Raw genomic sequence first — 27,840 nt, forward strand, 5'->3', positions numbered from 1 at the left:
CTGAGTAGCTATCTGAGTAGTCAATAGGTTTTGCATTCAGTTATCACATGTACTTCTGTAGTTTGGCTCACCATCCATTTCTCTCAGCTGGCTAATCATCTTCTTAGCAAACTCCTCCTTGTTTATCATCTATCTGCATTTACTTCTTGGCTTAAACCTGCAGTAACCATTATTATCTTGTAACCCAGATGAAGGATAAAAAAGTGGCACTCGCTGGCATAAAAAAATCCAGTTTTTATTGAAAAAAGTATATAAAAAGCAGGTCTAAGGCGGGCTTTGCACGTTGCGACATTGCAAGCCGATGCTGCGATGTCGCACGCGATAGTCCCCGCCCCCGTCGCAGGTACAATATCTTGTGAAAGCTGGCGTAGCGAAAATTATCGCTACGCCGGCTTCACATGCACTCACCTGCCCTGCGACCGTCGCTCTGGCCGGCGACCCGCCTCCTTATTAAGGGGGCGGGTCGTGCGGTGTCACTGCGACGTCACACGGCAGGCGGCCAATAGAAGCGGAGGGGCGGAGATGAGCAGGATGTAAACATCCCGCCCACCTCCTTCCTTCCGCATAACCTACGGAAGCCGCGGTGACGCCGGTAGGAGATGTTCCTCGCTCCTGCAACTTCACACACAGTGATGTGTGCTGCCGCAGGAGCGAGGAACAACATCAGACCGTCACGTCAGGATTACGCCGACGCTGCACCGATGATACGATTACGACGCTTTTGCGCTCGTTAATCGTATCATCTAGGCTTTACACACTGCGATATCGCATGCGATGCCGGATGTGCGTCACTTTCAATTTGACCCCACCGACATCGCACCTGCGATGTCGTAGTGTGCAAAGCCCGCCTAAGACCGACTGGTATGGACCCATAAAAGAGCAGCCGCGCGAAATGGCCGTTGTCCTCCTGAGTGCCAGCACTCGGCCTTAGACCGGCTTTTTATGTACTTTCTTCAATAAAGACCGGATTTTTTTCTTACAGCGAGTGCTACGTTTTTCCTGCTTTCATTTGGAATTCACCTGGACTTAAACTCTTTATGCAACGAGCACCACTGGATATGGTCTACAGGGGAGCCTACACTTCCTTTGAGACAGCCGGGACATAGGAGCAGGTAATACAGTAGTGCATTCCTGTATCTGCCTTTCTTTTATATATTATTCTGTTGTAAGCATAAGAAACTCTTCTCTGCTAACAGTAATGCTATTTCCCTTACAATTCTGCTGCAACACAATGTAACTTTGTCTGTAAGCAGGTATCCAGGTTGCTGGTTTATGACTACTGCCTGTGGTTAACCATTTGATTGCATACATCTCTGCCACTGAACACAAGTCTGTTTACAAAATACAACTCTGCCATTAATTGTTTGATTACTTTAAGTCCTGGATTGACAATACATACACCTACAGTTCCTGTGTATATCTACACTCCTAGTTCAGTGTCTTTTGGTGTTTCCTGTTGTTCTGGTCTCCCTATCATCTTGCATCCCCTTCTGTTCCGATCTTTGCTGTTCTATTTTCTGTCCAGCAAGTCCTGCTTTCTTGTGCTATCTCCTTCTACTGCCCATGCTGATTTATGGTTGCAGAATCCATCTAGCCTGTTACGATGAGTGGCCTCAAGATTAGTGGGAGCTCTAGCAATCAGACTCCTATGAGACGTTTCAATAAAATATGCCAAGCATGAAAAACCAAAGATAATTATTTCACAATAACTGATCGCCAGGGATAACTGAGAGAAAGACTAAGCCTATGGGAACTAATATGTCAGAGGCAAATGTCAGAAAGCTACTGATACTTCTTGGCCAGGAATCTGATGGAAGGACACATCTAGATGAGCAACTGCTGCAGATCTCAGTGCTCACATGTACTGGGTTTTCTGGAATCCAATGTAAAGAAAAATATTGCACCTTATATGAGGAAATGTTTTGGCTAAACAGCCAGTGGTTAATCTGTCATATTGTGTAGGCCTCAAATGTGTCCCTTGAATTCATATCACATTCCATTGCATCAACACAGCATATCCCATTTCACCTGCATGTGTGCCTACAAGGTTAAGCAGTAGGCACACTGGCACTTATAGGACTATTTACACAGATATAATTATGACCACCTGATACAGGTTACCTGGAAGTTGGGGATCCCTTCATTTCCAATGAGTTTGAAGATGAATTGAGAAGTAGAAACTAAAGAATCTACTTGGTAGCTAGGTTTTCCTGCAGGGAGACTGTGGGTCATAACCTCAGTTTAGCAACACCTGGCAAATTATGTTAGGTCAAGTGACAAGCCAGGTCAGTAACTGGAAGACAACTCAAAAGCACAACTTTGCAAAGTTTCTTCTGAACATGGTAATACCCCACATGTGACTGTCCCGTACAGTTTGGTCACCCTGCAGTGCTCGGGAGGGAAGGAGCACCATTTGACTTTTGGAGCACAGACAGGAGTTCAAAGTGTCTGAATCACGTTTTCAAAGATTTACATGGAAACCTTGATATAAGTGCTCAATGCAGAGTGCAGGATAAATGTGAGCTGCACCTTACTGTGATCTTTGGGAGGCAGAGTGAACAAATTATCAGCAGTTGAAGAATTGGCTTTATTACTATTTTTTATGCCGTTCACTCTGCGTTATAAATGATTAGGCAGCTTTATTTATCGGCTCAGTATGATTACAGCAATACCAGATTTATAATTTTTTTTTGGCTACTATCTCACTAATAACGCTTTTTTTTACAAAATTAAGTTTTTTTCCATCACAAAATTTTGAAGGCTATACTTTTATTTCTTTTTTGCTGATAGAGTCATGTGAGGGCTCGTTTTTTGAGGGATGAGTTTTTATTGATACCGTTTTGAGTTGCGTAATATTTTTGGATTGCTTTCTATTCTGCTTTTTGTGAGGCAGAATTAAAGAGAAACAGCAATTCAGGTATTTTTGTTGTTTTTTTACACTGTGTCGTGAAAGTGATAAAACAGGTATATTCTTTGGATCAGTATGATTACAGCGATTCCATATTTATATATTTTTTTAAGTTTTGCTGTTTTTACACCATAAAAACAATTTTACAGAAAAAAAGAATTGTTTTTACATTGCTGTATTCTGAGAGCTATAGCTTTTTATTTCTCCTCTGACAAAGCTGCATGGTGTCTTGTTTTTGAAGGACAAGATCCCATTTTTAGTTGTATATCATTTTTATTTACATGCGACTTTTAGTGCACATTTTAATCTTTTTGGGCGATATGATGAAAAAGCATAGTTTTTTTATTTTATTTTTTTACGGTGTTCACTGAAGAAGGGTTAATTAGGGTTACAGTGTTATAGATCAAATCATTCCGGATGCGAATATATTAAATATGTGCACTTTTTGTTAATTTTTTTTATATAACAAAGTATTTATTGGTATAATCTTTTTTTACTCTATATTTTGTGATTTTTAAAAAAAAATATGTTTACAATTTTTTTTAGATTTGTTTAACATTTTGACTTAGTCCCTTTCTGAGACATTATTTTTTATGACTTTAATCACTGGTATCATCCACTTATAGAAGCTTCTGAGACCAATGCTCCTGGCATGGTCTCAGAAGCTTGCCATAGCTAGGTGACCCGAAAGTTGTCATGACTTTGTCATGATGACTTCAGGTTGCCATAGCAATGATCGGACCCCCATGATCACTTCCCAATCACTTGGGAGATGGAAGCGCAATCTCTCTCTCCCAGCCTCTAAATGCTGTGATTGCTATTTATTACAGCATTTAGGGGGTTAAACAGCCAGGGGTTGTGCGGAGAATGCTCCTGGCTGTGATAGCTGGGGCTCAGCTGTCATGTAAGCTGAGCTGCCAGCGGCGAATGCATGGGCTCAGCTCCTGTGTCCACGCAATTGCCATAACATGCCCCATACGTCATCGATCAGGAACCCCTTCCCAACCATATGTTGGTAAGGGCTTAAAGAAAGAAAAGCAGTCTCCACCTCTATAGTCCAAATCTTTGGATTAGCACCATTGCAGATCATTACAGAAAAAAGAGGGGTTAGAAATGAAAAAATGAGGAATGAATTGGTGGTAGTAGTTCTCATATCGTAAGAATTGTTGAATAGCTTTAATGACAGAAGGATAAGGTCACTTGAGAATTACAATTTCCCAGATCCATCTTCAGTCTAGTGTCCGAGATGATATAGTCTATGTAGAGAAGCGAGGACTGCTCGATGACACACTTCTCGACCTTGGCATAAAGTCAATTCTCCCTAAAGGTACCGTCACACTAAGCAACTTACCAGCGATCCCAACAACGATAGGGATCGCTGGTAAGTTGCTAGGAGGTTGCTGGTGAGATGTCACACTGCGACGCTCCAGCGATCCCACCAGCAACCTGACCTGGCAGGGATCGCTGGAGCGTGGCTACACGAGTTGCTGGTGAGCTCACCAGCAACCAGTGACAAGCCCCCAGCGCCGCGTGGAAGATGCTGCGCTTGGTAACTAAGGTAAATATCGGTAACCAACCCGATATTTACCTTGGTTACCACCGCACGGAGCTACACGTGCAGAGAGCAGGGAGCAGCGCACACTGAGCGCTGGCTCCTTGCTCTCCTAGCTACAGCACACATCGGGTTAATTACCCGATGTATGCTGCAGCTAAATGTGCACAGAGCAGGGAGCAGCGCACAATGCTTAGCGCTGGCTCCCTGCTTTCCTAGCTACAGCACACATCGGGTTAATTACCCGATGTGTACTGCAGCTAAATGTGCACAGAGCAGGGTGCAGCGCACAATGCTTAGCGCTGGCTCCCTGCTCTCCTAGCTACAGCACACATCGGGTTAATTAACCCGATGTGTCCTGCAGCTAGCTACATGTGCACAGAGCAGGAGCCGGCACTGACAGTGAGAGCGGCGGAGGCTGGTATCGAAGGTAAATATCGGGTAACCAAGGACAGGGCTTCTTGGTTACCGATGTTTACTGTGGATACCAGCCTCCGCAGAAGCCGGCTCCTGCTGCCTGCACATTTAGTTGTTGCTGTCTCGCTGTCACACACAGCGATCTGTGCTTCACAGCGGGACAGCAACAACTAAAAAATGGCCCATGACATTCAGCAACAACCAACGACCTCACAGCAGGGGCCAGGTTGTTGCTGGATGTCACACACAGCAACATCGCTAGCAACGTCACAAAAGTTGTTCGTTAGCAGCGATGTTGCTAGCGATGTTGCTTAGTGTGACGGGGCCTTAAGTCTTTGCAAGACTTGGGACGTTCTTACTGTGAGAAGTCAGGTCAAGCAAAAAACCAAGATATCATTCATCCAGGTACACTAGCAAACAAGAGTAGAGGAGATCTCTGAAGACATTATTGACAAACACATGAAAGACAGATGGGGCATTACTGAGCCCAAACGGCATAATCCGGTATTCATAGTGACTGTCTTGGGTGTTGAATGTGGCCTTCCAGTCGCATTCCTTACAAAATGAATTATATTGTATGCCCCTCTAAGATCTAGCTTGGTAAAGATCTTAGCTCCTTTTAAGGCTGCTTTACACGCAGCGACATTACTAGCGATTTCGCTAGCAAAAGCCCCCGCCCCCGTCGTTTGTGCGTCACAGGCAAATCGTTGCCCATGGCAAACAATATCGTTAGGACGCGTAAAACGGACTTACCTTCCTAGCGACGTCGTTGTGAGCGGCAAACAACCTCTTTTTTAAGGGGGAGGTTCGTGCACCGTCACAGCAATGTCACACAGCAGCCCGCCAATAGAAGCGGATGGGCGGAGACCAGCCGCATTAACGACACGCCCACCTCGTTGCCGGAGGATGCAGGTACTTTGTTGTGCGTCGCTCCTGGCGTGTCACACGTAGCGATGTGTGATGCCTTAGGAACGACGAACAACCTGCAGCACGAGCAACGATGTTATGAAAATAAACGACGTGTCAACGATCAACGATTAGGTGAGTATTTTTGATCGTTAGAGGTCGCACGTAGGTGTAACACAATGACGTCGCTAACGAGGCCGGATGTGCGTCACGAATTCCGTTACCCCAGCGATATTAGCAATGTCACTGTGTGTAATGGGGCCTTTAGTCAATCAAACAGCTATAGAATTATGGGCAGCAGATACTAGTTTTTGAATGTGATCCGGTTGAGACCCCTATTGCTGATATCAGGCCATACAGTAGATTTTCTTCTTTTTTATATGAAGAAGAAACCTGCCTGTGCAAGAGTGGATGATGTCTGGATGAATCCTTTTGCAAGATTCTCCTTGATCTTATCAGACATGGCTTGGGTCTCTACCAGAGACAGAAGATAGATACGGCCTCAAAGAGGTGAGAACCCTAGAAGCAAGTTAATGGGACAACCATGTGGCCTATGGGGAAGTAACATCTCCACCTCCTTTTTATCGAATACATCAGTGTATAACCAGTAAACTGGAGGCAGGCCTGAGGGGTTAAATGGTGTCACAGGTGGCTGGACTAACTATTCAGGGATGAGACATCTCTCTTGATCAGGCTGCCCCCAATGGAGCACCTCTCCGTATTTCCAGTCCAAGATGGATTCATTTGTAAAAAGCCTTGGCAGACCCAAAGAAGAGCATGAGACAGGTAGGAAGCACAAAAAGGTGATCTTCTCAGTATGCAGAAGTCTTACCCAAAATACAACCAGCTCCGTAACAAAATGTAAGGCCTCAGATAAGGTCCTTCCATGAACTACTGACACCACCAAAGGACTCTAGAGACATTGATGCAGAATATGATACAGATTGACTACAGCTTTCTGCAGGAAATTTCTTGCCAACCCAGACTCCGGTAGAGCCGTCTCAGTGAACTGGGTATCTCCATATGACACGAACACAGAGTGAGTCAATGAAAAACAGGTGTTACTTTTGCCAAGGGCAACCTCTCCAACCGGTCCTAGGTTTGGAAGTTCCAACTTCATGGGACATAAACAGATAGCATGTTCCTTGCTACTGCAGTAGTAACATAGTCCCTTGGCATGACGATGTTCCAGACGTTTGGGGAGCTTGACATTGGTTCAGGAATGGTAGTGGACATGAAAGGTTGGGAAGTGAGCAGCCTCTAGAAGGATGGGCTCAGACGAACTGGTCTCCTCTTGCGCATGACCTCTCTGGTATGTTCCTGAAACCTGAGAATGATCCAGGTAGCCAAGGTGATTAAATCCTCTAGGGAAGTGGAAATGTCATGAAAAGCCAGTTCGTCTTTGATCCTTCTGGACAGACCTTGCCAAAAAGTGGCCACTAGTGCATCATTGTTCCACTCCAGTTCAAAAGTAAGGGTACAGAACTGGACTGCAAATTTCCCCACAGTTTTGCTGCCTTGTCGCAGCCTGAGAAGGGATATGCTGCAGAGGAGACACAACCCAGCTTGTCAAAGACCTTGTGTGAAGCCCCCAAGAAGATTTGCAAGTCTGAGATGACAGGTTCTCCTCTCTCCCATTGTTGATGAATTCAATACTTATTTCAACTCTTGTATACTGCATATATATCCAGTTACATAGGGAGCAGTTTTTAGGGAGAACCATTTGTGGTTCAACTTTAATTAAATGAAATATTTTCTTCTTTGTTCTTTTGCATTGTCAGTCCAGGGATTTAATCCAGTCTTGACCAAACCCCTCCCGATGGCCTTTTTAAAATCCATCTTAATCCCTAGTATATTTATATACCCATAGTTTATTCTCTCATGCAGGCATAAAATAGAAGATGCACCGTGTAATGAGAATTTTGTTGAAATTAAACCAGAGATCGTTTGGGATCCTAGTTTACAAGGTTCATCTCTTAAAGAGCAGCTATTTTTATAAAGCTTTTAATCAGCCTCTTTTCTGAGTGCTATACTGATGTCACCAGCCAAGATAGGGGACAGCAGTGCTATCTTCAAAGCAACAAGTTGTTGAACAGCAACAGCAAGAATTGTGAGTAATTTCTTTTATTTGTTTTCATTATTATCTTAGATTGTGGTGTATATTTTTATTTGTATGTTGTATTGATCATTATAAGGTTCTAAAATAGTTTATGAAGCTATGGAAGGCTTAGTATCTAGACGTAAACCAAAAGGCAAAAAAATAAGCTATGCAACTCAAGAAGATAGTGTTTCGCAATGCAGCTAAGTGACAGGAGAACATGCAAGATAAATGTACTATGATGCTACAATCAAAAGTCAAGAGTGAAAAATGGCAACACAATATAATCTACATAGAAAAGGCAACTTCTCTCTATTAACTAATAAACCAAACATTTTCACTCCAAAGTAGTTATCACGTGAATCCCATTAACAGAGTAATGTGTTTTTTAAAGAGATAGAACAGATCCAGATGGGTTATATAATAGTTTGTAAATTAGGATTTAATCTTGCTAATTGATATGGTATCTTCCACTAATAAGAGCCAAATATTAGGGATATCTAAATCATACATTTGGAATCAAATACAAAAAGTAGAATACATAAAATAAAATGTCGTGTTAAACAAACTGTGTATAAAAAACTTTGTTAGATATCACCTTCATGATAAATAATACTTATTAGTTATCTCTGTAACCCTATGTTTGGCTATGTAATCAATAGTGGGCAAAAAAACCAAATGCTATTTTATAAAATTCCAAACAAGATCTGATGTTGAAATTTTTCATTTGGTGCAAAAGAAATATTAAAAATAAAAATATGATAATTTTAACAAATAATTGAGTGTATATAGAGCAATCAAAATGCTAATTTTCTATAAGTTTGGATCAATCAATTTTTACACTATACTTTCCCACTCCCCTGTATTGCTTGATAGCCTCCTGATATTGAGACGACATGGACTAAAAGGAGAGAACACAAGTCTTTTTTTTTTACTTTTTCCGGCTGCAGCCAATTTTAGTTTCTACTCGTAGCCATGGTTCCTCCGATTTCTGCCAACAGAGTGGTCTTTCTGTGAAAGCCCAATTAAGAGCTGCCAGGTTACCACAAACAAAGCTACTTTACAATTACACTGACAACAAACTTTTGTTGTTTTTTTATTTAATTGGTGAAAAAAACAGGAATTTTGAAAAAAAAATAAATTTGTTGACGGGCCTGTGTGAAGGCTTGTTTTTTGCATGGGGAGCTGACATTTTTATTGATACCATTTTGGTATATATACAATGTTTGAATAACTTTAGATTTCAAACATTTGAAATAAACATATTTTGTATCATCCTATCTGTAACAGTAACTTAAAATAAATAAATACATTAACTCATATTGTTAACCCTAAAAATAAAAAAAATTGAAATGTGAAACTTAAGTAAAATGCAGATGGATGTCAATTCATATTTTACTATTTTCTGGCTATAGACAAAAGTATTCTTCTGGAATGGAAAAAAGAATTAGATATACCCATAGGGAAGAAGAGGAGTCGGAGCAAAACAAGCGCAAATTTCAAATGGAAACATCAACTTCTAAGAAGAAATTTAGAACAAGGTACATCAATCTTATACCAGTTTCTACCAATTCTATAAGGCCGGTTTCACACATCCGGCTTTTCGCCGGTTTGCCGGATCCGGCGCTCTCCCATACAGTGACTACAGTACAGTGACAGCGCAACAAGCGCCGGTCACGTGCTGTCATGTGACCGGCGCATGTGACCCGGAAGTTACAGCGCTGTCACTGTACTGTATTGTCTGTACGGGAGAGCGCCGGATCCGGCAAACCGGCGAAAAGCCGGATGTGTGAAACCGGCCTAAGCTCACATTATTTTAGACCAACCTCAGCTAAACTCGCCGATATTGATTGGTTTATCTAACAGTCGAATGTGTATGAGGGACCCCAACGGAAGATTGTTGGGAGAGATAAGAATCGGCATGTCCAGATTTAGAATGCTGATCCTTTTGTTCTCTATGGATAAGCCACCGCCAGATATTTCTAACAGTGACTTTCTCATAGAGAACACAGGAGTGCTCCGCAGAGTGAGAGACTGTGTACGGAGAGTTGGCCAAGATTGCTGCCGGCCTGAACTATCATTAGGCTGACAGTTATCTAAAGTGTATGGAGGGCTTTAGCATGCCAGCTAAGTCTTTGATGTCATGTTGTGTTCTAAGTCTGCTCAAGTGGCTACAGGTTAATATTGTAACTTGGCATTGTCTGGTTTTGAAATCCTATTTTCAATCATTGCATTCCTCGATCAATTCCTCCTTTCGGAACTATCATCTTTTTAGCCAGTGAGACAGCAGTCACAAAGTCTCTCACTTTGGAGGACCTGGCAATGGGAATTGTGTAAAGCTATATTTGTACTGTGGTGGCACTGCATAGGATTTGAAGACTTCATCCTTGGCTCTAACTTATTTAACAGCTAATTGCTCAAGGATACAGCATAAGAAACTCTGTAATCTGTAGTCAGCCTATTGTCCGGTGACTTTTCTAATACTAATATGTAAGTTAATAACATGCAAATTTACAACTTTTTATTATAGGCACATGAGCCTCTCTAGGGAAGCTCAACAAGAAATAAGTACTAGCAAAAGTCCATTTTGAATGAAACAAGTGAAAGTCGTTAAATATCTCCTCTGTTGACTTAAATTTGTGTTGCTGAGGCCCTACAAATCATACTAGACAGTGGCGCGGCATATCTGCCTGGCATTAGACAGCCCAATTGTCAACTAAACCACCAGGCCTGCAGTGGCATCTCTCCACATCCAATGTAGAAATAAAAGGTGCTGTGCAACCTCGTTGTAAACCTTTTTTGTTATTGATATATAATATTTGAACAATTTATTGCATTCATTTTGTAGAATAATGCAATAAAACCAAAATAAATTACAGTGCAGGAGATAGAACTGGATAAAAAATGTTGTCACTAGCAGAGATTCTTAGTAATACATTATGATATATCAGACTGTTAAATGGGCTGTCTACTACTCGGACAACCCTTTCTCAATCAATGTGTTTCCCTTAATTAAAATAACATGTATTCTTATCTCCGGTGGCAGCACTGGCTCTCCGGAGCTCATGTGACATTGTTATGTCACTCAAAACCTGGGACCAATCTATGGTTACATCATTCTCCCCTACTTGGGACAAATCAGAAATCTGGAGGAAGTAAGAAAGCAGCTGCAGCTCTCACTTCCAGTTACAATCAAAGAAGGGAACAGTGAAGTGGCCACTGACTAGCCACATGGATTGCATGGCATAATGTCACACAAGCCCTGGGAGAGCCAGCGCTGACACCACTGCAAAAATGCCAGCATCATAGGTGGTAATAGGTGCTAATGTGGCGCCCCTGCGGCTTCAGGTGCCACAAGGCACTTCACCTCACCTGAGGTGCAGTATTCATCTCGGATACGGAGGAGGTCATCACTGGTAAACAACCACCACAACACATGCAACATATAACATGGGAGCTCTGTCACTGGGACTGAACCAGGGTAGGTGCCAGGGGTGGCCATCTCAAGGTATGGGACCTCTTGCCCACTAGTTCAGAAACCCGGGAGGCGGGGCACCTGCAGGGGAAGTGAGGAGCCATCTCACACAGCATTCAGTTAGCTCCGGGCGCAGTAAGCGTCAGGTCACGCTCAGGAAGAGACAACAGTCAGAAGTGACAAAGACAGACAGGGACCAGTGGTCCAGAGCTGGAGGCTCAACCCGGGTTCTTAGGAAGAAGGGAGATCCTAGGGTTTCACGGGGAGTGCAGCAGGCACCTGTGACCCATTCTACGGCCCAGGAGCTGGGGTGGAGGGAAAACCACTGGAAAAGACACACAGAAGGAAATACCGGCCTTGACCTCTGAACTATCTGGGATCTTCTGGAGCCCATCACAGCGGAACACGGCACTCGAAGGGCGGTGTAACATCAGTGAGTAAAGAACTTGAATTGCACCCTCTGTGTCGTCCCATCATTGCTGGCACTCCCATCATCGCGCGCCTACGCCATAGGTGACTACTACTCCCAACATCTTCCCTGGGGTGTAGCTCTACCTGTGGAGAGCTGCAACACCCAAGCTGCATCACCATCTGCCCCAGAGGAGAGAGACTTTCCATAGCGGCGGCTGATAACTGGCCGCACACCACAGGTGGCGTCACAAATAATTACTCCCATCATCCCCATGCCCATCTTTATTGACACCGCCGGGGTCATGGAACCAGGCCAGGCCGCTGTGACAACCCAAACCGACACCGGTCCAGTGATGAGCAACCCAAAAGACCCCGTGGGCGCGTCACTAATATTTTAATTAGGGGAAACAAACTGATTAAGCAGGTGTTGTCAAAGTAATGGACAACTCTTTTAAGTTGGTGTTATGTGAAACACTGTTAACTGATAATCACCTATTGGTTTTGGACTGTGATTGCAATGTTAGGATGTAAAGTAGGGGGCAATACTTCACAAATTATAGAAAATATGTTACAGAATAAACTTATAATAATTTAACTTGGAAATATATGTGACTAACTTGATTGATGCATAATTTAAAGACAATGTATCTTTGAGTTTGGGCAAATAAAATTGGAAAACCCATTGTATCTGCTCAAGCTGTGTTTTGTATACTGGGTAGTAACTATCAGGACCATATTTTGGGTGAAGTGAGTGCCCTTGCTAACATTAGAAAGTATAAATAATCAAAGAAACTCAAATTTCAAACAGAAAATGTTTAGTGTTAACAGGGTTGTCTGGGATTAGAAAAATTGAAACAGCTTTTTTTCTATCAGACGTAATACCTCTCGTGTATACAGTTTTGTAACCGCCTATTTGTGAATAAGGCTGAGCTGTAATACACGATAAAGCTCAATAACAAGTGTGCCGCTATTTGCAAAAACAAAAAAGCTAGACCCCTTTTTATTTTTAAATCTTACATAATAAACTTAAGCAACCTCTCATTAGTCAGCGTCTGGGGTTGACGTTATTCAGTATGTCTGCTCAGGTCTACCAAAAATCTTCCAACTTCTATTGGATTTCTAAGCAGCTGTGAGATAACAACCATAACACAAAGTGTTATCTTTAAGTTTTAATCATCATCATCATCTGTCGCCCTTCTCACCCTCCATGTGCTACTCAAGAATGTGGATGCAATGCCAGGCATCTAAACATGTTTGTATACTGTGATAGAATTTCATAGGCTTTAATCCCCTTTGGCATGGAAAACTGTCCTCATTAAAATAGATTTATTGGGCTTAACAGGAAAATATGGTACATTAGCTACTTATGTTTAGTAGTGAATGCTCTTTTTAAAGGACTGTCCATCTTTCTGTTGATAAGGTATATGCAGTTGTGGCGAAAACTTTTGAGACTGACACAAATTTTGGTTTTCACAAAGTTTGCTGCCTCAGTGGTTTTAGATCTTTTACAGTAGTGAGTAGAGTTGAGCGCGGTTCGAGGTTCGCCAATTTCATGTTCGAGTGATTTTGGGGGGTGTTCTAGATCGAACTAGAACTCGAGCTTTTTGCTAAAAGTTCGGCAGCTCGAGTTACGTTCGAGAGCGGTTTGATCAGCAAATAGCCAAGCTAATTACTAGCTGCCTTTTCCCTGTAATAGTGTGAGTCACCCTGTGATTCACACTATTATCTAATTTCAGCGTATAGTGTGCGGGGGCGGCGCGTTTAGATCAGTGCTGCTGGGATAATGGCGATCGCCATTTTTTTTTCCCTAAGCGCGCTTGTAGTGGGACAGGCCAGCATGTCAGCTAATCCCAGACACACACACAGGTAAGTGGACTTTTTGCCAGACAAGCAAGGACATGTGTCATAGGTTGTGAATGTCACATGTCCTTGCATTATAAATACGGCCATTTTCTCTCACGGCGCCATTATCTGCCTTCTGCGTCTGGGTGACAGTCACCGCTCACGCAGCTCCTGTCGCCGGTCCTGCTGTGTACGCTATACACACAGCGCTCTATAGATTAGGGGCAGAAGTTTATTTCAACCCTTTTCAGGGCTCATTTGCTCGGGCTCAGAGCCATAGGTGACTGTCAGGTCAGTGGAAACAGTTGTTTACAGCTTTAGATAACAGCGTCTGTGTACCTAAGCTCAGGGAATTCCTTGCTGCATTTCACCATTAGGAGGGATAGAAAGTGAGGCTTCCTTTCCTCTACACTGACCCACAACCTGGCCACTGTACCTTCCTGCACATTTTTGCAAAGCTATTTTAATAGCAAAGAGTGCTGCCAGTTAGTGCCATCCAAACAGTGGCTGCTGTACTCCATTAGTGTCCCACTTGTGCCAAGCAAGTCCCACCACCTCTGCATTGTACCCTGCTGCCCTTTTTTGCAAAGCCATTTTACTAGCAAAGAGTGCTGCCAGTTAGTGCCATCCAAAAAGTGGCTGCTGTCCTCCATTAGTGTCCCACTTGTGCCAAGCAAGTCCCACCACCTCTGCATTGTACCTTGCTGCCTTTTTTTGCAAAGCTATTTTAATAGCAAACAGTGCTGAACATAAGTGGCATCCACAAAGTGGCTGCTATACTAATTTTGTGTCCCACTGGTGCCAAGCTATTTCTAGCACCTCTGCATTCAACCCTCATACACATTTTGCTACGCTATTTTTATAGCAAACTCTGGGAATTCCTTGCTGCATTTCATCATTCGGATGGATAGAAAGTGAGGCTTCCTTTACTGTCCTGGTACACACAGAACACGACCACTGTACCCACCTGCCCACTTTTGCCACGCTATTTAAATTGCCCAAAGAGCTGCCACTTTTTCTGCCATCATAAAATTGTCTGGAATACTAAGTTAGTGTTCCTTTGCTGCCAAGCAAGGTACAACACATGGGCATTCTACACTCCTTTCCATTTCTGGAACGCAATAATTAACTGCAGGTAGTCCAGCCAATCTGTTACGAAGGTGCAGGCATGGATATAATGTTGTCTTCATCCAATAATGGTTCTCTCGATGTCTGACAGCTCAACAATACCATCTGTTTAAACTTCCAAAACAAATGACGACCTGCCAATCACACTCCCGCTTACGGGTAAAGGGGTGGAAGTTCAGCGTGAAAAAGCATGTGTGACTGCTGTCCCCACAGTCAAAGAGGATAAAGAGCACGCAGATGCATTTGATGGGACAGGCGGTGGTTGCACAGCCCCGCTAGGCCGCATTGTAGCACAGTGAAATTCCCATTGCGACTTATGCTTCATTTTAAGTCTTGTACTTGGTGGGTTCTCCAGTATTCAGCAAAACCACGCAACAGGAAAAGGACTCTAGGCAGTTGGGTTGATAAATGATTGTTTAACTTTCCCAAAACAAACAATAACAACCATGCATAAAATTGAAATAATAGAACAATCTATTCAGTTGCCTACTACCTGCTAATCCTCCTGCGTAGGAGCAGTAATTGTGTGTTTGTGTGCGTGTGTGTGTGTGTGTGTGTGTGTGTGCGAACATGACTTACCAGTGGCGCATCACAAGAGCTTCAAAGTTATGTACCTAAACATAGACAAAACACATTACCCCCCTGAATACCCTAGGCAGCTAGTGTGCATGCGTGTGCCGATTTACCCCAGCTGCAGCCTAACTCCAGTGTTTCGCCTAGTGAGTATGCGCAGCCTGACTGTGCCATGCCATTCCTGAGGCTAAGGGGCACTTTGCAAACTACGACATCGCAGGTGCGATGTCGGTGGGGTCAAATTGAAAGTGACGCACATCCGGCGTCGCAGGCGATATCGTAGTGTGTAAAGCCTTTTTGATACGAATTACGAGCGCAAAATCATTGTAATCATATCATCGGTGTAGCGATGTTATGATGTTGTTCCTCGTTCCAGCGGCATCACACATCGATGTGTGTGAAGCCGCAGGAGCGAGGAACATCTCCTACCTGCGTCCTGCGGCTCAAGCCAGCTATGCGGAAGGAAGGAGGTGGGCGGGATGTTTACGTCCCGCTCATTTCCGCCCCTCCGCTTCTATTGGCCGCCGTGTGCCGGCCAGAGCGATGTCGCAGGGCAGGTGAGTGCATGTGAAGCTGGTGTAGCGATAATGTTCGCTACGCCAGCTGTCACCATGATATCGCAGCTGCGACGGGGGTGGGGACTATCATAAAGCATCGGGGGCAAGCATCGGCTTGCGATGTCATAGTGTGCAAAGTGCCCCTAAGTCTTCATTTCGGGCTACAGCGCATGCTCCCACACTTAGTGCGAAAAGCCTCTTTGCACAGGTACTTGGACTTCTGGCCGGGTCTAAGTCTTGTGTTGTGCCTAGACAGCATGCTGAAGCTGATAGTCTTTTTTCGGAGACTGTATTTCATGCTACTGAGCAACCTCAGGCACTTAATGCATCAGAGGCTAGGTCCGGTAATGAACTCTTTGGCCCTGCCCCTGATGTGGGGGGCCCATATAGACCACAGGGCACCAGGTGTCCTGACGATGTGGCCAGGCAACGCCCAACTGGCTTGCAGAGGCCCGCCCCTAAGACTTGTCTCCTCATTATTGTTGATCAGACGATGACTGGTGAGGTGTTTGGGTCGTGGCAGCCATGAGGTCATCAGTGAAGTGGCAGTTCCGAATAGGACGCTAGTTATGCCACTCATGACGTGTGCCTCTGCTTTTGTCTCCAGGAGGTGCATTATGGTCCACCCTGGTTTGGGGCGGACTCAGGTTATAAAAGGGGCTGGAGCCAACAAGGAGGTGCGCAGTCTTCTATTATGCTCCGAAAGAGCACACCTCCATGTGTTGAACCCATTGCGGCTTTAGGCCAGAGGTAGGCAAGGATGCAGGCCGCCACCACAGTTGGTAACGCAGAACGGTTAAGACCAGCTCCTGTCCTACCAGTCCTGCTAGTGCAGCCCAGTGGCATTAACAGGCCTGCTGCTGCTGATGCACCTGCTGTCCACAGGTGGGACCCCTACGCACAAGGACAGCGTACCCAATTGCCCCTGTGTTGTTAACAGGGAGTTCCTGGGCTGGGTGGGAGTGTGGACCCTGTGACGCTAACAGGGCTCCCAGTCTCCAGATCCGAGTGTCGTTTAACTCGGTTCAGGCTACTATTAGTTTCAGAGCCACCCAGCTCTGTATCCTCCACCTAACCTTAAAGTTACCAACCTCTCCTTTTCCATCTGAGACCACGGTGGACACCAACTGGCGATGGGGATATATACCTTTCTCTTTCTTTTCGTCTTAATTTTTTTATATAGCGGTAACATAGTATATACCACCTTATCCAAATCTGCCAGTCCCACCGTAACAGATTGTGCTTCTTCAGCAAATGTTACTGTTGCTTAACCACCAAACCCACGGGCAAAAACTTTTTTCCCCTTTCCAACACACCAGTTCCCCTTTCCACCAGCATCTGTCCTTTTTCAACTCATTTTGTATATGACCAAAAGTGCAACTCTGCAGGGACACCGTACTCAACGCCGTCTCAGCACAGCAGCCAGCCCTAGGTCACTCAGATGTGGACAAGTAAAAGACCATTTCCTCCTATCCATGAGAAAGCATTGAGATTCACTCTGTGCAGCACTGGTGTTTAGTGGAAAAGCAGATCTAAGATTGCGTACCACCTTCTGCTGATACTCCTGCATACGTGCGTCCCTTTCTATGGCAGGAATTATTTCGCCAAATTTTGTCTTGTACCGGGGATCTAACTGTGTGGCAACCCAGTAGTCAGCATTACTTGGAATTCGTACACTCCGAGGGTCATGTTGTAGGTAGTGCAGCAAGAAGGTGCTCATGTGACTTGTGCATCCAGGAGGACCAAGTCCTTGGTGTGTTGGTGGCGGAGAGGTGAGAATCGTGCCTCCTTCCTCTGCCCTCTCCCCCAAAACTCGCACAACCGGAATGGGAGCAAGCTCTCACTCATCTGCTGAGTCTTCCATGCCCATTGCCAGTTCATCCTCCATTTCTTCATGGGCTCCTGCACTTTCCTTAACAGTTTTGCTGATACTATGCGCCCTTTTTAATCCCTCTCCCCCACCGTCCCATTACTGCCGCCTAGGTGCCACTGACCATCTGGACCTTGGAAATCTTGTTATCTCTTCCGCATATAACTCCTCCTGTATGTCCTCCCCTTCCTCTTGTCCCAACACCTGACTCCGAATAATGCTTACAGTGTGCTCCATCATGTAGATGACCAGAATTGTCACGCTGAGAATGGCATCGCCAGTCCTAAACATCTTCGTCGACATTTGTAAACTGTGTAGAAGGGTGCATAGGTCCTTGATCTGACACCACTCCAGCAGCGTGATCTGCACCACCTCTGGATCAAGTTAGACCAGGGTATACGTCATAACGTATTGCAGCAGGGCTCGGTGGTGCTGCCACAGATGCTGCAACATGTGCTGTTTCAAATTCCTGCATGTCGGCACATCGCATCTCAGGCGTTGAACCGCCAGACCAAAAGAATTCTGGAGCGATGAAAGTTGTTGAGCTGCTGGATGCGAATGATGGAAGTGAGCACATAGCGAGCATGCCCGCTGCACAAGGCCATGTAGGCCGGGATGGTGGTTTAAAAATTGCTGGACAACCAGGTTCAACACGTGAGCCATATAAGGCACGTGTGCCACATTGCCCTGAAGAAGGGCCAAAGCCTGGTTTGCATCATTGTCGCACCAGGCCTTCCCTGGCTGCTGGTTGAGTGGAGACAACCATTGATGAAACTCGGTTTCCAGAGCTAACCGTCCACAACTCCTCAGTGGTGTCTCACATTTCCCATACATTTCAAAGCAAACATTTGACCGCCTGATGGCATTGAGCTCTGCTGCCAGCATAGTAAGGAGGTGTGTGGGATTCCTTGTGTGCAGTTACAAGGAAGGGTGGCCTGACCACACAGGGTTTGGCCCGAGGTGGAGGACCCAGACGAGGTTGAGGAGGCAGAAGCAGTGTATTAACTTCTACATACAGAGGAAGGATTGACACACAACTCGTGGGGACGGCAAGACTTGTACAGCAGACCCTACTCCATCTCTCACCATAGTTACCCAGTGCCCAGTCAGCGACATGTAACTCCCCTGTCCATGCTTACTGGTCCAAGTATCTGTGGTGAAATGCACCCTGTCACACACAGAGTTTCACAAGGAAGCGGTGATGTGTGCGACCTGCTGTGGTAGCGCGGGCATGCCTTTCTTGGAGAAGGAGTGGCGACTGGGCATCGGCTCTTGAGCCACTGCGATGGGCATAAGGTCTTGAAAATCCTTGGTCTCAAAAGGGTGTAAAGGCAGTGTTTCTGTAGCCAACAAGTTGCAGATGCTGAAACTCAACCTCTTAGGCATGTCATGCCCTTCAATAATCATGTAAAACACAGCGAGGGGACTCCAGGGGAAGGAAAGTCCTCTGTGAGGCATGACTTGTTCATCTTGGTTCTTTTAAACACAGCGAGGGGACTCCAACCACAGTCTCCCTCGTTTCCACTAATTGGGCCACACACATCCCACTTGACTGGCATCAGTTGACCCCCATTTTCAAGATGAAAAAGATGCTTTGCATGAAGCACTATCAAAAATACACATGCCTTTCGCCTCCCCTGGATGACCCAGGGGAAGAAAAGTCCTCTGTGAGGCATGACTTCCTCATCTTGGTGAACGTTAGTATGTCCACCTTGTCAGTGGACAGACGCGTGTGCTTATCTGTCAGCACACCCCCAGCAGCACTGAAGACACATTCCGAGAGAACGCTGGCTGCGGGATATGACAAGATCCCAAAGGCATACGTGGCGAGCTCAGGCAATTTATCCAGATTGGAAGCCTAAAATGAGCAAGGCTCAAGTTGCACAGTAATGGCATTGATGTTCCCTTGCATATACTCATATATCTGTGTCTCGTCCTCTTTTTCCTCGTCAAGCTGTTTTGTTTTCGCATGAGAATTTGTTCTTGTCACTTTCCCATGTGTTTGTGTTGTCTTGTGAGTTGTTTGTCACCTTTTGGACACCTTTGAGGGTGTTTTCTAGGTGTTTTTATGTGTTTGTGATTGCCTCCCATTGTTTCCTATGGAAACACGGCTTCCGTTCGGCGAATCGAACTCGAGCCGAACCACGACCGGTTCGCTTATCTCTAGTAGTGAGATGTTTCTAGGGTGCTGAAGAACAATTATCAGCCTTTCATAAGTTATTATACTTTTATTACACATACATCAAGTTTATGCAAAAACTACATATTTTCTTATTGACCCTTATTTTTTAAGTGTTCTACAATTCGCCCTGACATGCTGGAAATAAACTTATGGGACAAACCACAATTGATGCGAACACAAATTCCACAGACTTTTTTTGTGTAATATTAGGCCTCCAGAAGAGAAATATATACAAACTCAACTTAAAGATTTGCTGTTCTTTTCCCTATTAATGAAACTGCTCTCATGAGTGGTTTCCTACCTTGCCTGTTCTCTCTTTGAGCATGTCTAGTAGAGGCTGAATGGAAGACCACTTCAATTACTCCACCAATGTCTCATCTCTTACCTTTGCCTTTAATGTGAAGCTAGCAAAAAAATGCTTCTTTTTCTTATTCAACCTCTTTATATATCTCTTTCTATGGTACTGTAAATAGAAGAAGCTGTGGAAAAATAAAGCGCAATAGGGTCTTACCCTTGTATGTAGGGGTATAGGATGAGGGAGCAATACTACTCACCAAATGTGGTTGTGAGAGTCACAACCACTGTAATCGCACGTAAAATTTGACCACGGCAGCAGCAACCCAAAGCGGCAGATAACAGAGAGAAGTAGAATCCGGGTTCTTCAAAGCCGCGCCAATGATCACCAGCCAAAGGATCAGATCAATGAAGTTTTATTGTTGCATCGGTCTACGCGTTTCAGGGGCCCTGCTCCCTTCCTCAGGACCATCAGATACAAGCATACATCAAATCTGTTTTGATGTATGCTTGTATCTGATGGTCCTGAGGAAGGGAGCAGGGCTCCTGAAACATGTAGACCGATGCAACAATAAAACTTCATTGATCTGATCCTTTGGCTGGTGATCATTGGCGCGGCTTTAAAGAACCCGGTTTCTACCTCTCTCTGTTATATGGTACTGTAAAGTGACATGGGGCGGTAGCCATTGGCGAGTGTTGTATATTTGTCACCCGGGCACATTACAGAAAAATGAAAGTTTTGGATATATGTGTATGATGGCAATGTTAATATGAGTACTTTCACAATCAGGCCAGTCCTGTTGCACTCCTCATCAGGTCCATGAGACGTCCATTCAAGAACAACAGATACATTCATAAAAAGGCACTCTTTACTTGGCATAACACTTAAGTACAAAGAACAGCAGGCACAAAACTTTGCAGTCTCTTATATATGACACTAGAAGGTGGCCCGATTCTACGCATCGGGTATTCTAGAATTTACGTATTGTGTAGTTCATGTATGATTTTTGTTATATATATAGATGTTGTTGTGTGTAGTTACCAAGTGTTTGTGTAGGGCGCTGTACATGTTCTGAGTGTCGCGGGGGGTGAGAGCGGTGTTGTATGTGTGTTGCGTGTGTTGCGTTGTTTGTGGAGCGCTGTGTGTCTGTAGCGTTGTGTGTGTGTGTGTGTTGTGCGGTTTGTGTGGGTGTGGTGTGTTTTGGGGGGAGGTATGTTTTGAGCAATGTGTGTGTTGTGCAGTATGTGCATATATTTGTGTGTGCAGCGTTGTCTGTGTGTGTGGGTGTCTGTGTAGGGCGTTGTTTGTGATTCCTAGTGTGTGTGTGTTGTGCAGTGCGCGTGTGTGTGTGTGTTGGGGGGAGGTGTGCACCTCCCATCGTGCTCCATCCCCCATGCTGCGCACCCCCCATCGTGCTGCATCCCCCATGCTGCGCACTCCCAAACGTGCTCCATCCGCCATGCTGCGCACTCCCAAACGTGGTCCATCCGCCATGCTGCGCACTCCCAAACGTGCTCCATCCGCCATACTGCGCACTCCCCATCGTGCTGCATCCCCCATGCTGCGCACTCCCAAACGTGCTCCATCCGCCATGCTGCGCACTCCCCATCGTGCTCTATCCGCCATGCTGCACACTCCCAAACGTGCTCCATCCGCCATGCTGCGCACTCCCAAACGTGCTCCATCCGCCATGCTGCGCACCCCCTATCATGCTCCATCCGCCATGCTGCGCACTCCCAAACGTGCTCCACCCGCCATGCTGCGCACTCCCAAACGTGCTCCATCCGCCATGCTGCGCACTCCCAAACGTGCTCCATCCGCCATGCTGCGCACTCCCAAACGTGGTCCATCCGCCATGCTGCGCACTCCCAAACGTGCTCCATCCGCCATGCTGCGCACTCCCAAACGTGCTCCATCCGCCATACTGCGCACTCCCCATCGTGCACCATCCGGCATGCTGCGCACTCCCAAACGTGCTCCATCCGCCATGCTGCGCACTCCCAAACGTGCTCCATCCGCCATGCTGCGCACTTCCAAACGTGCTCCATCCGCCATGCTGCGCACTCCCAAACGTGCTCCATCCGCCATGCTGCGCGCTCCCAAACGTGGTCCATCCGCCATGCTGCGCACTCCCAAACGTGCTCCATCCGCCATGCTGCGCACTCCGAAACGTGCTCCATCCGCCATACTGCGCACTCCCAAACGTGCTCCATCCGCCATACTGTGCACTCCCCATCGTGCTCTATCCGCCATGCTGCACACTCCCAAACGTGCTCCATCCGCCATGCTGCGCACTCCCAAACGTGCTCCATCCGCCATGCTGCGCACCCCCTATCATGCTCCATCCGCCATGCTGCGCACTCCCAAACGTGCTCCACCCGCCATGCTGCGCACTCCCAAACGTGCTCCATCCGCCATGCTGCGCACTCCCAAACGTGCTCCATCCGCCATGCTGCGCACTCCCAAACGTGGTCCATCCGCCATGCTGCGCACTCCCAAACGTGCTCCATCCGCCATGCTGCGCACTCCCAAACGTGCTCCATCCGCCATACTGCGCACTCCCCATCGTGCACCATCCGGCATGCTGCGCACTCCCAAACGTGCTCCATCCGCCATGCTGCGCACTCCCAAACGTGCTCCATCCGCCATGCTGCGCACTTCCAAACGTGCTCCATCCGCCATGCTGCGCACTCCCAAACGTGCTCCATCCGCCATGCTGCGCGCTCCCAAACGTGGTCCATCCGCCATGCTGCGCACTCCCAAACGTGCTCCATCCGCCATGCTGCGCACTCCGAAACGTGCTCCAACCGCCATACTGCGCACTCCCAAACGTGCTCCATCCGCCATACTGCGCACTCCCCATCGTGCACCATCCGGCATGCTGCGCACTCCCAAACATGCTCCATCCGTCATGCTGCGCACTCCCAAACGTGCTCCATCCGTCATGCTGCGCACTCCCAAACGTGCTCCATCCGCCATGCTGCGCACTCCCAAACGTGCTCCATCCGCCATGCTGCGCACCCCCCATCATGCTCCATCCGCTTAGGAGTGCGCAGCATGCCGGATGGTGCACGATGGGGAGTGCGCAGTATGGCGGATGGAGCACGTTTGGGAGTGCGCAGCATGGCGGATGGAGCACGTTTGGGAGTGCGCAGCATGGCGGATGGACCACGTTTGGGAGTGCGCAGCATGGCGGATGGACCACGTTTGGGAGTGCGCAGCATGGCGGATGGACCACGTTTGGGAGTGCGCAGCATGGGGGATGCAGCACGATGGGGAGTGCGCAGTATGGCGGATGGAGCACGTTTGCTCAGCCTCTCTCCTTCCAGCCTCCCTCAGCATCAGCCCCCCCCTCCCAGCCTTCCCCAAGATCAGCCTCTCTGCTCCCAGCCTCCTCCAGCACGCCGTGCTCCTCTGCCGACACTCACCCACACCCGATCGCATCCACTCACCCACACAACCGATCGCATCCACTCACCCACACAACCGATCGCATCCACTCACACACACAACCGATCGCATCCACTCACACACACAACCGATCGCATCCACTCACACACACACCGGATCGCATACACTCACACACACACCCGATCGCATACACTCACACACACACCCGATCGCATACACTCACACACACACCCGATCGCATACACTCACACACACCCGATCGCATACACTCACACACACAGACACTGACGATATTGCACATACGCGCTGATACTCACAACATCCGGGGATATCACATGCTTCTGGCCATGTGATCCTCCGTCAGGTCCTGGAAGCTCACAGCACAATATCGCCGCCGAGAAGCAAGCGATATCCCAGGATGTTGTGAGTATGTGGATGCGATGTGATGTGTGTATGTGAGTGAGTGTGATCTGATTTGTGTGTGTGTGTGTGTGTGTGCTGTTATGTTATGTATGTTCTGCAGCTGCAGGACCTTGATGTGTGGACTCGATGTGATGTGTGTGTGAGTGTGAGCCGGTGTACACTGGTAACTATGATACACATCGGGTAACTAAGGGACCTTAGTTACCCGATGTGTATAATGGTTACCAGCTTTCACGGCCTCCGTTAAGATCCCAGCATCGCAAGGTTATGTCTGGCGCTGCCGGGATCCTGACGGAGCCGGTGTAGAAGCAAGCGATATCCCAGCATGTTGTGATGTGTGAGGTGTGTGTGAGAGTGAGTGTGATCTGATGTGTGTGTACTCACCTGGGAATCGGAGCCCCGTGTCAGTTGGGCCACAGCGAGCGTGCATTGCGTGAGGGGGCGGGGCCTGCAGAGAGCCGGGGCGAGAGGCCAATCCGTGTGGGGGGGCGGGGCCATGGCGAGCCCAGCGGCCAATCAGCTTTGTGTCACCGTAAGGACACAATTTCGGAGCATGACAGACAGACAGACAGATAGACAGACAGACAGACAGACAGACAGAATAAGGCAATTATATATATAGATAGAGGCACAATGTTAGTGGTTTGCAGCGATGGTACAATCTTCTGAACACTTTACCCACAGGTCACATTAGATAGACCTCCATTTCTCTGGCACAAAGACTTATGGGTTAATACTAGGGATGATCGAATACCTCAAATATTCGGCTTTGCGAATATTTGCCGAATAGGTTGCCGCTATTCGACTATTCGCGAATATTCGATGCACAATGTAAGTCTATGCTAAACCCGAATAGCAACTATTCGGATTCCCATAGACTTACATTGCGCATCGAATGTTTGCATAGCGGCGAGTTATTCATCGAATATTCGCGAAGCCAAATATTTGAGGTATTCGATCCTAGTGCCTAGTTAATATGTTTTGCTGAATATCCTGCACCCCAACTACAGTCTGTGATCCCTTATGAGGGCCGCTCTTAGAGCTGCCTCCCTCTTCCTCTGTTCACAGCTGGGCTGCACCCCCACTATTGGCCAACACTGGACTCACATGGTTTTGGTTTTTTTCCTCCTTAAAGGTTATACCTAGCTTGCAGGCCGAAATGGAACTCTGTTGCCTAAAAGTTCCTTTTCTGGATCTTGCTGCTTCTGGACTTTCAGCTATTTCTCACACACCTCCTTGACCAGAAACTCTCTTCCTAACTAGAACTTCACTACACTGCCTGCTAACAGGAATCCAGTCACTTTTTCAGCAAGCTAGCTCCTCCTCTATGAGCTGGTCCTAAAGATAACTGCCTCTTATCCTTTTTGTTCATTGCTGGGTAGAACTCAGCTTTCTCAGAGCACAGTACACAATATTATTCAATATACGAAAAGGAAAACAGTGACCTTTTGTGTCCGTCGATTAGCCCTACTGGCTACATAGCAGGCAAAGCACAACAACACAATACAATCATGCGATTGATGTCTTCAGGGGAAACATGTCAGTTGTACCACCTCCTTACATTCCTACCCTCTTTAAAGATGATCATCCCTGATCTTCGGGAACTCTGAAAAACACAAATGGATAAAACCACATATAAAAACATTTATTCTTTGCATCTCTGGAAGACAAATGTTTTCTGTACTACTTCTTCAGATTGTCATGACCCCAGTCCCACTAGGCTGGGACCACGGAACAAAGTTTTAATGTCCATATTTTAACAGAAGCCCGCAGAAAAACACAGCAGCAAAAGCCCTTCATGTCCGAGAGCCCAGTCCTGAAGGTTCCTGAACTGGATGGAACATCGAGTCATCAATTATCCATCCCCCAACAAACTCCAGTACTGAAGGGGCAAAGTCCATGGGGGGGGGTATGTGGCGCCCCTGACCTGGTCAGGCACCACTGAGTACTGCACCCATGCTGGGGACAGTACAAACAGGTAATCCAGAAGGCTGACCGAGGTGTGACTACACAGGCGCATAGTGATCAGGTCTCACACATGTACCTTTGGGAGGACCCCTGGGGATCCCAGGAGGGGGCGAGGCCTCCATCTCCACTCAAGGGGTGTGGTAGAGAGCCTGGTTGCTAGGTGACGTAGGCAAGAACAGGAGAGGAGGGAACAGTGAGCCAGGCAGTTGAGTGGTGAAGTTCAGGGAGAGCAGAAGCAGACCCTGTAGCTCTACACAATTCTGACAACGTACGCGCAGTGACTACTGACGGGGGAGAACGGTCACCTAGTAGTGCTGCCCGAAATCCACCCACAGCTAAAGAGAGAGCAACGGAGTGGAAAGTAAGGAGACTGCCAGGGAGGTACCAGGCCCGAAGGGGTAACAGGTCCCAGTGCAGAGATAGATCCAGCTTTCTTCTGCCAAACCTGCTTGAGGGGGCACTTCAAACCCCCAAGACAACACCACAGAGTCCGCAGCCACGTAGCAAAGTGAGGGCCCATAGTTCACAGGAGGCAAGCAGCCGGAGTGACCTGGTCCAGGCTACAAGCAAACGGGCCGAAACGAGGGGAGCAGCAACTTCCCTGGGTGACCCCCATAGGGACTGCAAGTCGGGGTTACCACAAACAACAGAAGGGCTAAGGAAGGCGAGTCAGTAGCCACCCTCACAAGTCAGCCTGAAGGACGCCTGGTTCCAGCCTGGTTCATCCCAGCTACGCCCGGGTTACTCACCCTGCCATCAACAGTGAGTAAAACCCCTGAAAGACATTCTGCTTGTGTTGAGTTATTCTGCGCCTTGTGGTTCCACACACTTACACAGGGCCCTGGGGCTTGCCTCACTCTCAGGAGGCTATTACAACTGACTGCACCCACCATCAGCCGCAGGCATCCCTTAACCTGCAGTGGCGGTCCTCACTGACCGCAATTCTGAGAGTGGCGTCACGACAATCCTAAAAGAAGGTTTCCTACCTGTGACCAGACTGTTCCATCCACGTAGAGTCCCTGAAGGTCATGCACCGACACAACACTTCTGGGGCTACACAGGTATCTGGACAAAATCCATATGAAGAGGTTAGAGTCCATGGTTGAGGGTGTTCCCTCTCTTGCTATGCCTGCGTCTTAGGAACCAGGAGACAAGGGTGCAGCAAAAAAATGCACCTAAAATATGATTCAGTCCATGCCCAATTGGGTATAAGGGCAATAACAAACAGTTTCTCCCCTCTTTAAACAGTCTACCTCTTCAAACAAGCATTTTTTGACCAGCAACGACTTTCAATCAAGAGTCACTTTAACAAAGGCCCGTCTCACCTTTAACTCACAGTCCCCTTTGAGGACTTGATTGTTCCTGTCACATCTTTTGAAGTGCGGTAGGTTCTGATCATAAGGTGGAGAATCTCCTCTCTTTCCCCCTTGCTCTCCAAAATACTCAGGATCCGCTGACTGCAGTGAACCCCAAACAGGATCCATGAGATCCTTTCCTGATATGAGTCGCAGGAAAAATAGCCATAGAGAGTGACTCACCGCACATGTTCTTCTAGTTCGGCTCTGTCTTTTTCGCGGCTGGTCTGCAGACGTGTCTCCAGTCACTCTCATCAACTCCTCTTTCTGGCACACCCCTCTTACTGGTCATCTCTTAGACAACGGGCTGCACTTTATTTTGAATCAGGCCCTCATCCGGAATACACCTCCCATTTTGGACTGCATCCTGGCTTCAGGACATCCCATGTTCTGGACATTTTCACACTCTCTCCACCGGACACTCCCTTGATGGACAGTCTTCTGTCACCTCAGACCATGAGTTGTCGCC

The 27,840-nt window shown here is 46.8% G+C and overlaps 1 protein-coding gene across 1 annotated transcript in view; it reads left to right on the top strand.

Annotated features, from left to right (window-relative positions):
- Positions 1-7,385: 7,385 nt before the first annotated feature.
- Positions 7,386-27,840, top strand: part of MYOM3 (myomesin 3) — a 284,293-nt gene continuing 263,838 nt past the window's right edge. The window contains exons 1-3 of the mRNA XM_075336099.1: positions 7,386-7,404; positions 7,671-7,893; positions 9,297-9,422. Coding sequence (XP_075192214.1) covers positions 9,316-9,422 — 107 coding nt within the window. The 5' untranslated portion in view covers positions 7,386-7,404; positions 7,671-7,893; positions 9,297-9,315. The remainder of the gene's footprint in view (positions 7,405-7,670; positions 7,894-9,296; positions 9,423-27,840) is intronic.

Source organism: Anomaloglossus baeobatrachus, chromosome 2, assembly GCF_048569485.1.
Source record: "Anomaloglossus baeobatrachus isolate aAnoBae1 chromosome 2, aAnoBae1.hap1, whole genome shotgun sequence".
In the NCBI taxonomy this organism is placed as follows: domain Eukaryota; kingdom Metazoa; phylum Chordata; class Amphibia; order Anura; family Aromobatidae; genus Anomaloglossus; species Anomaloglossus baeobatrachus.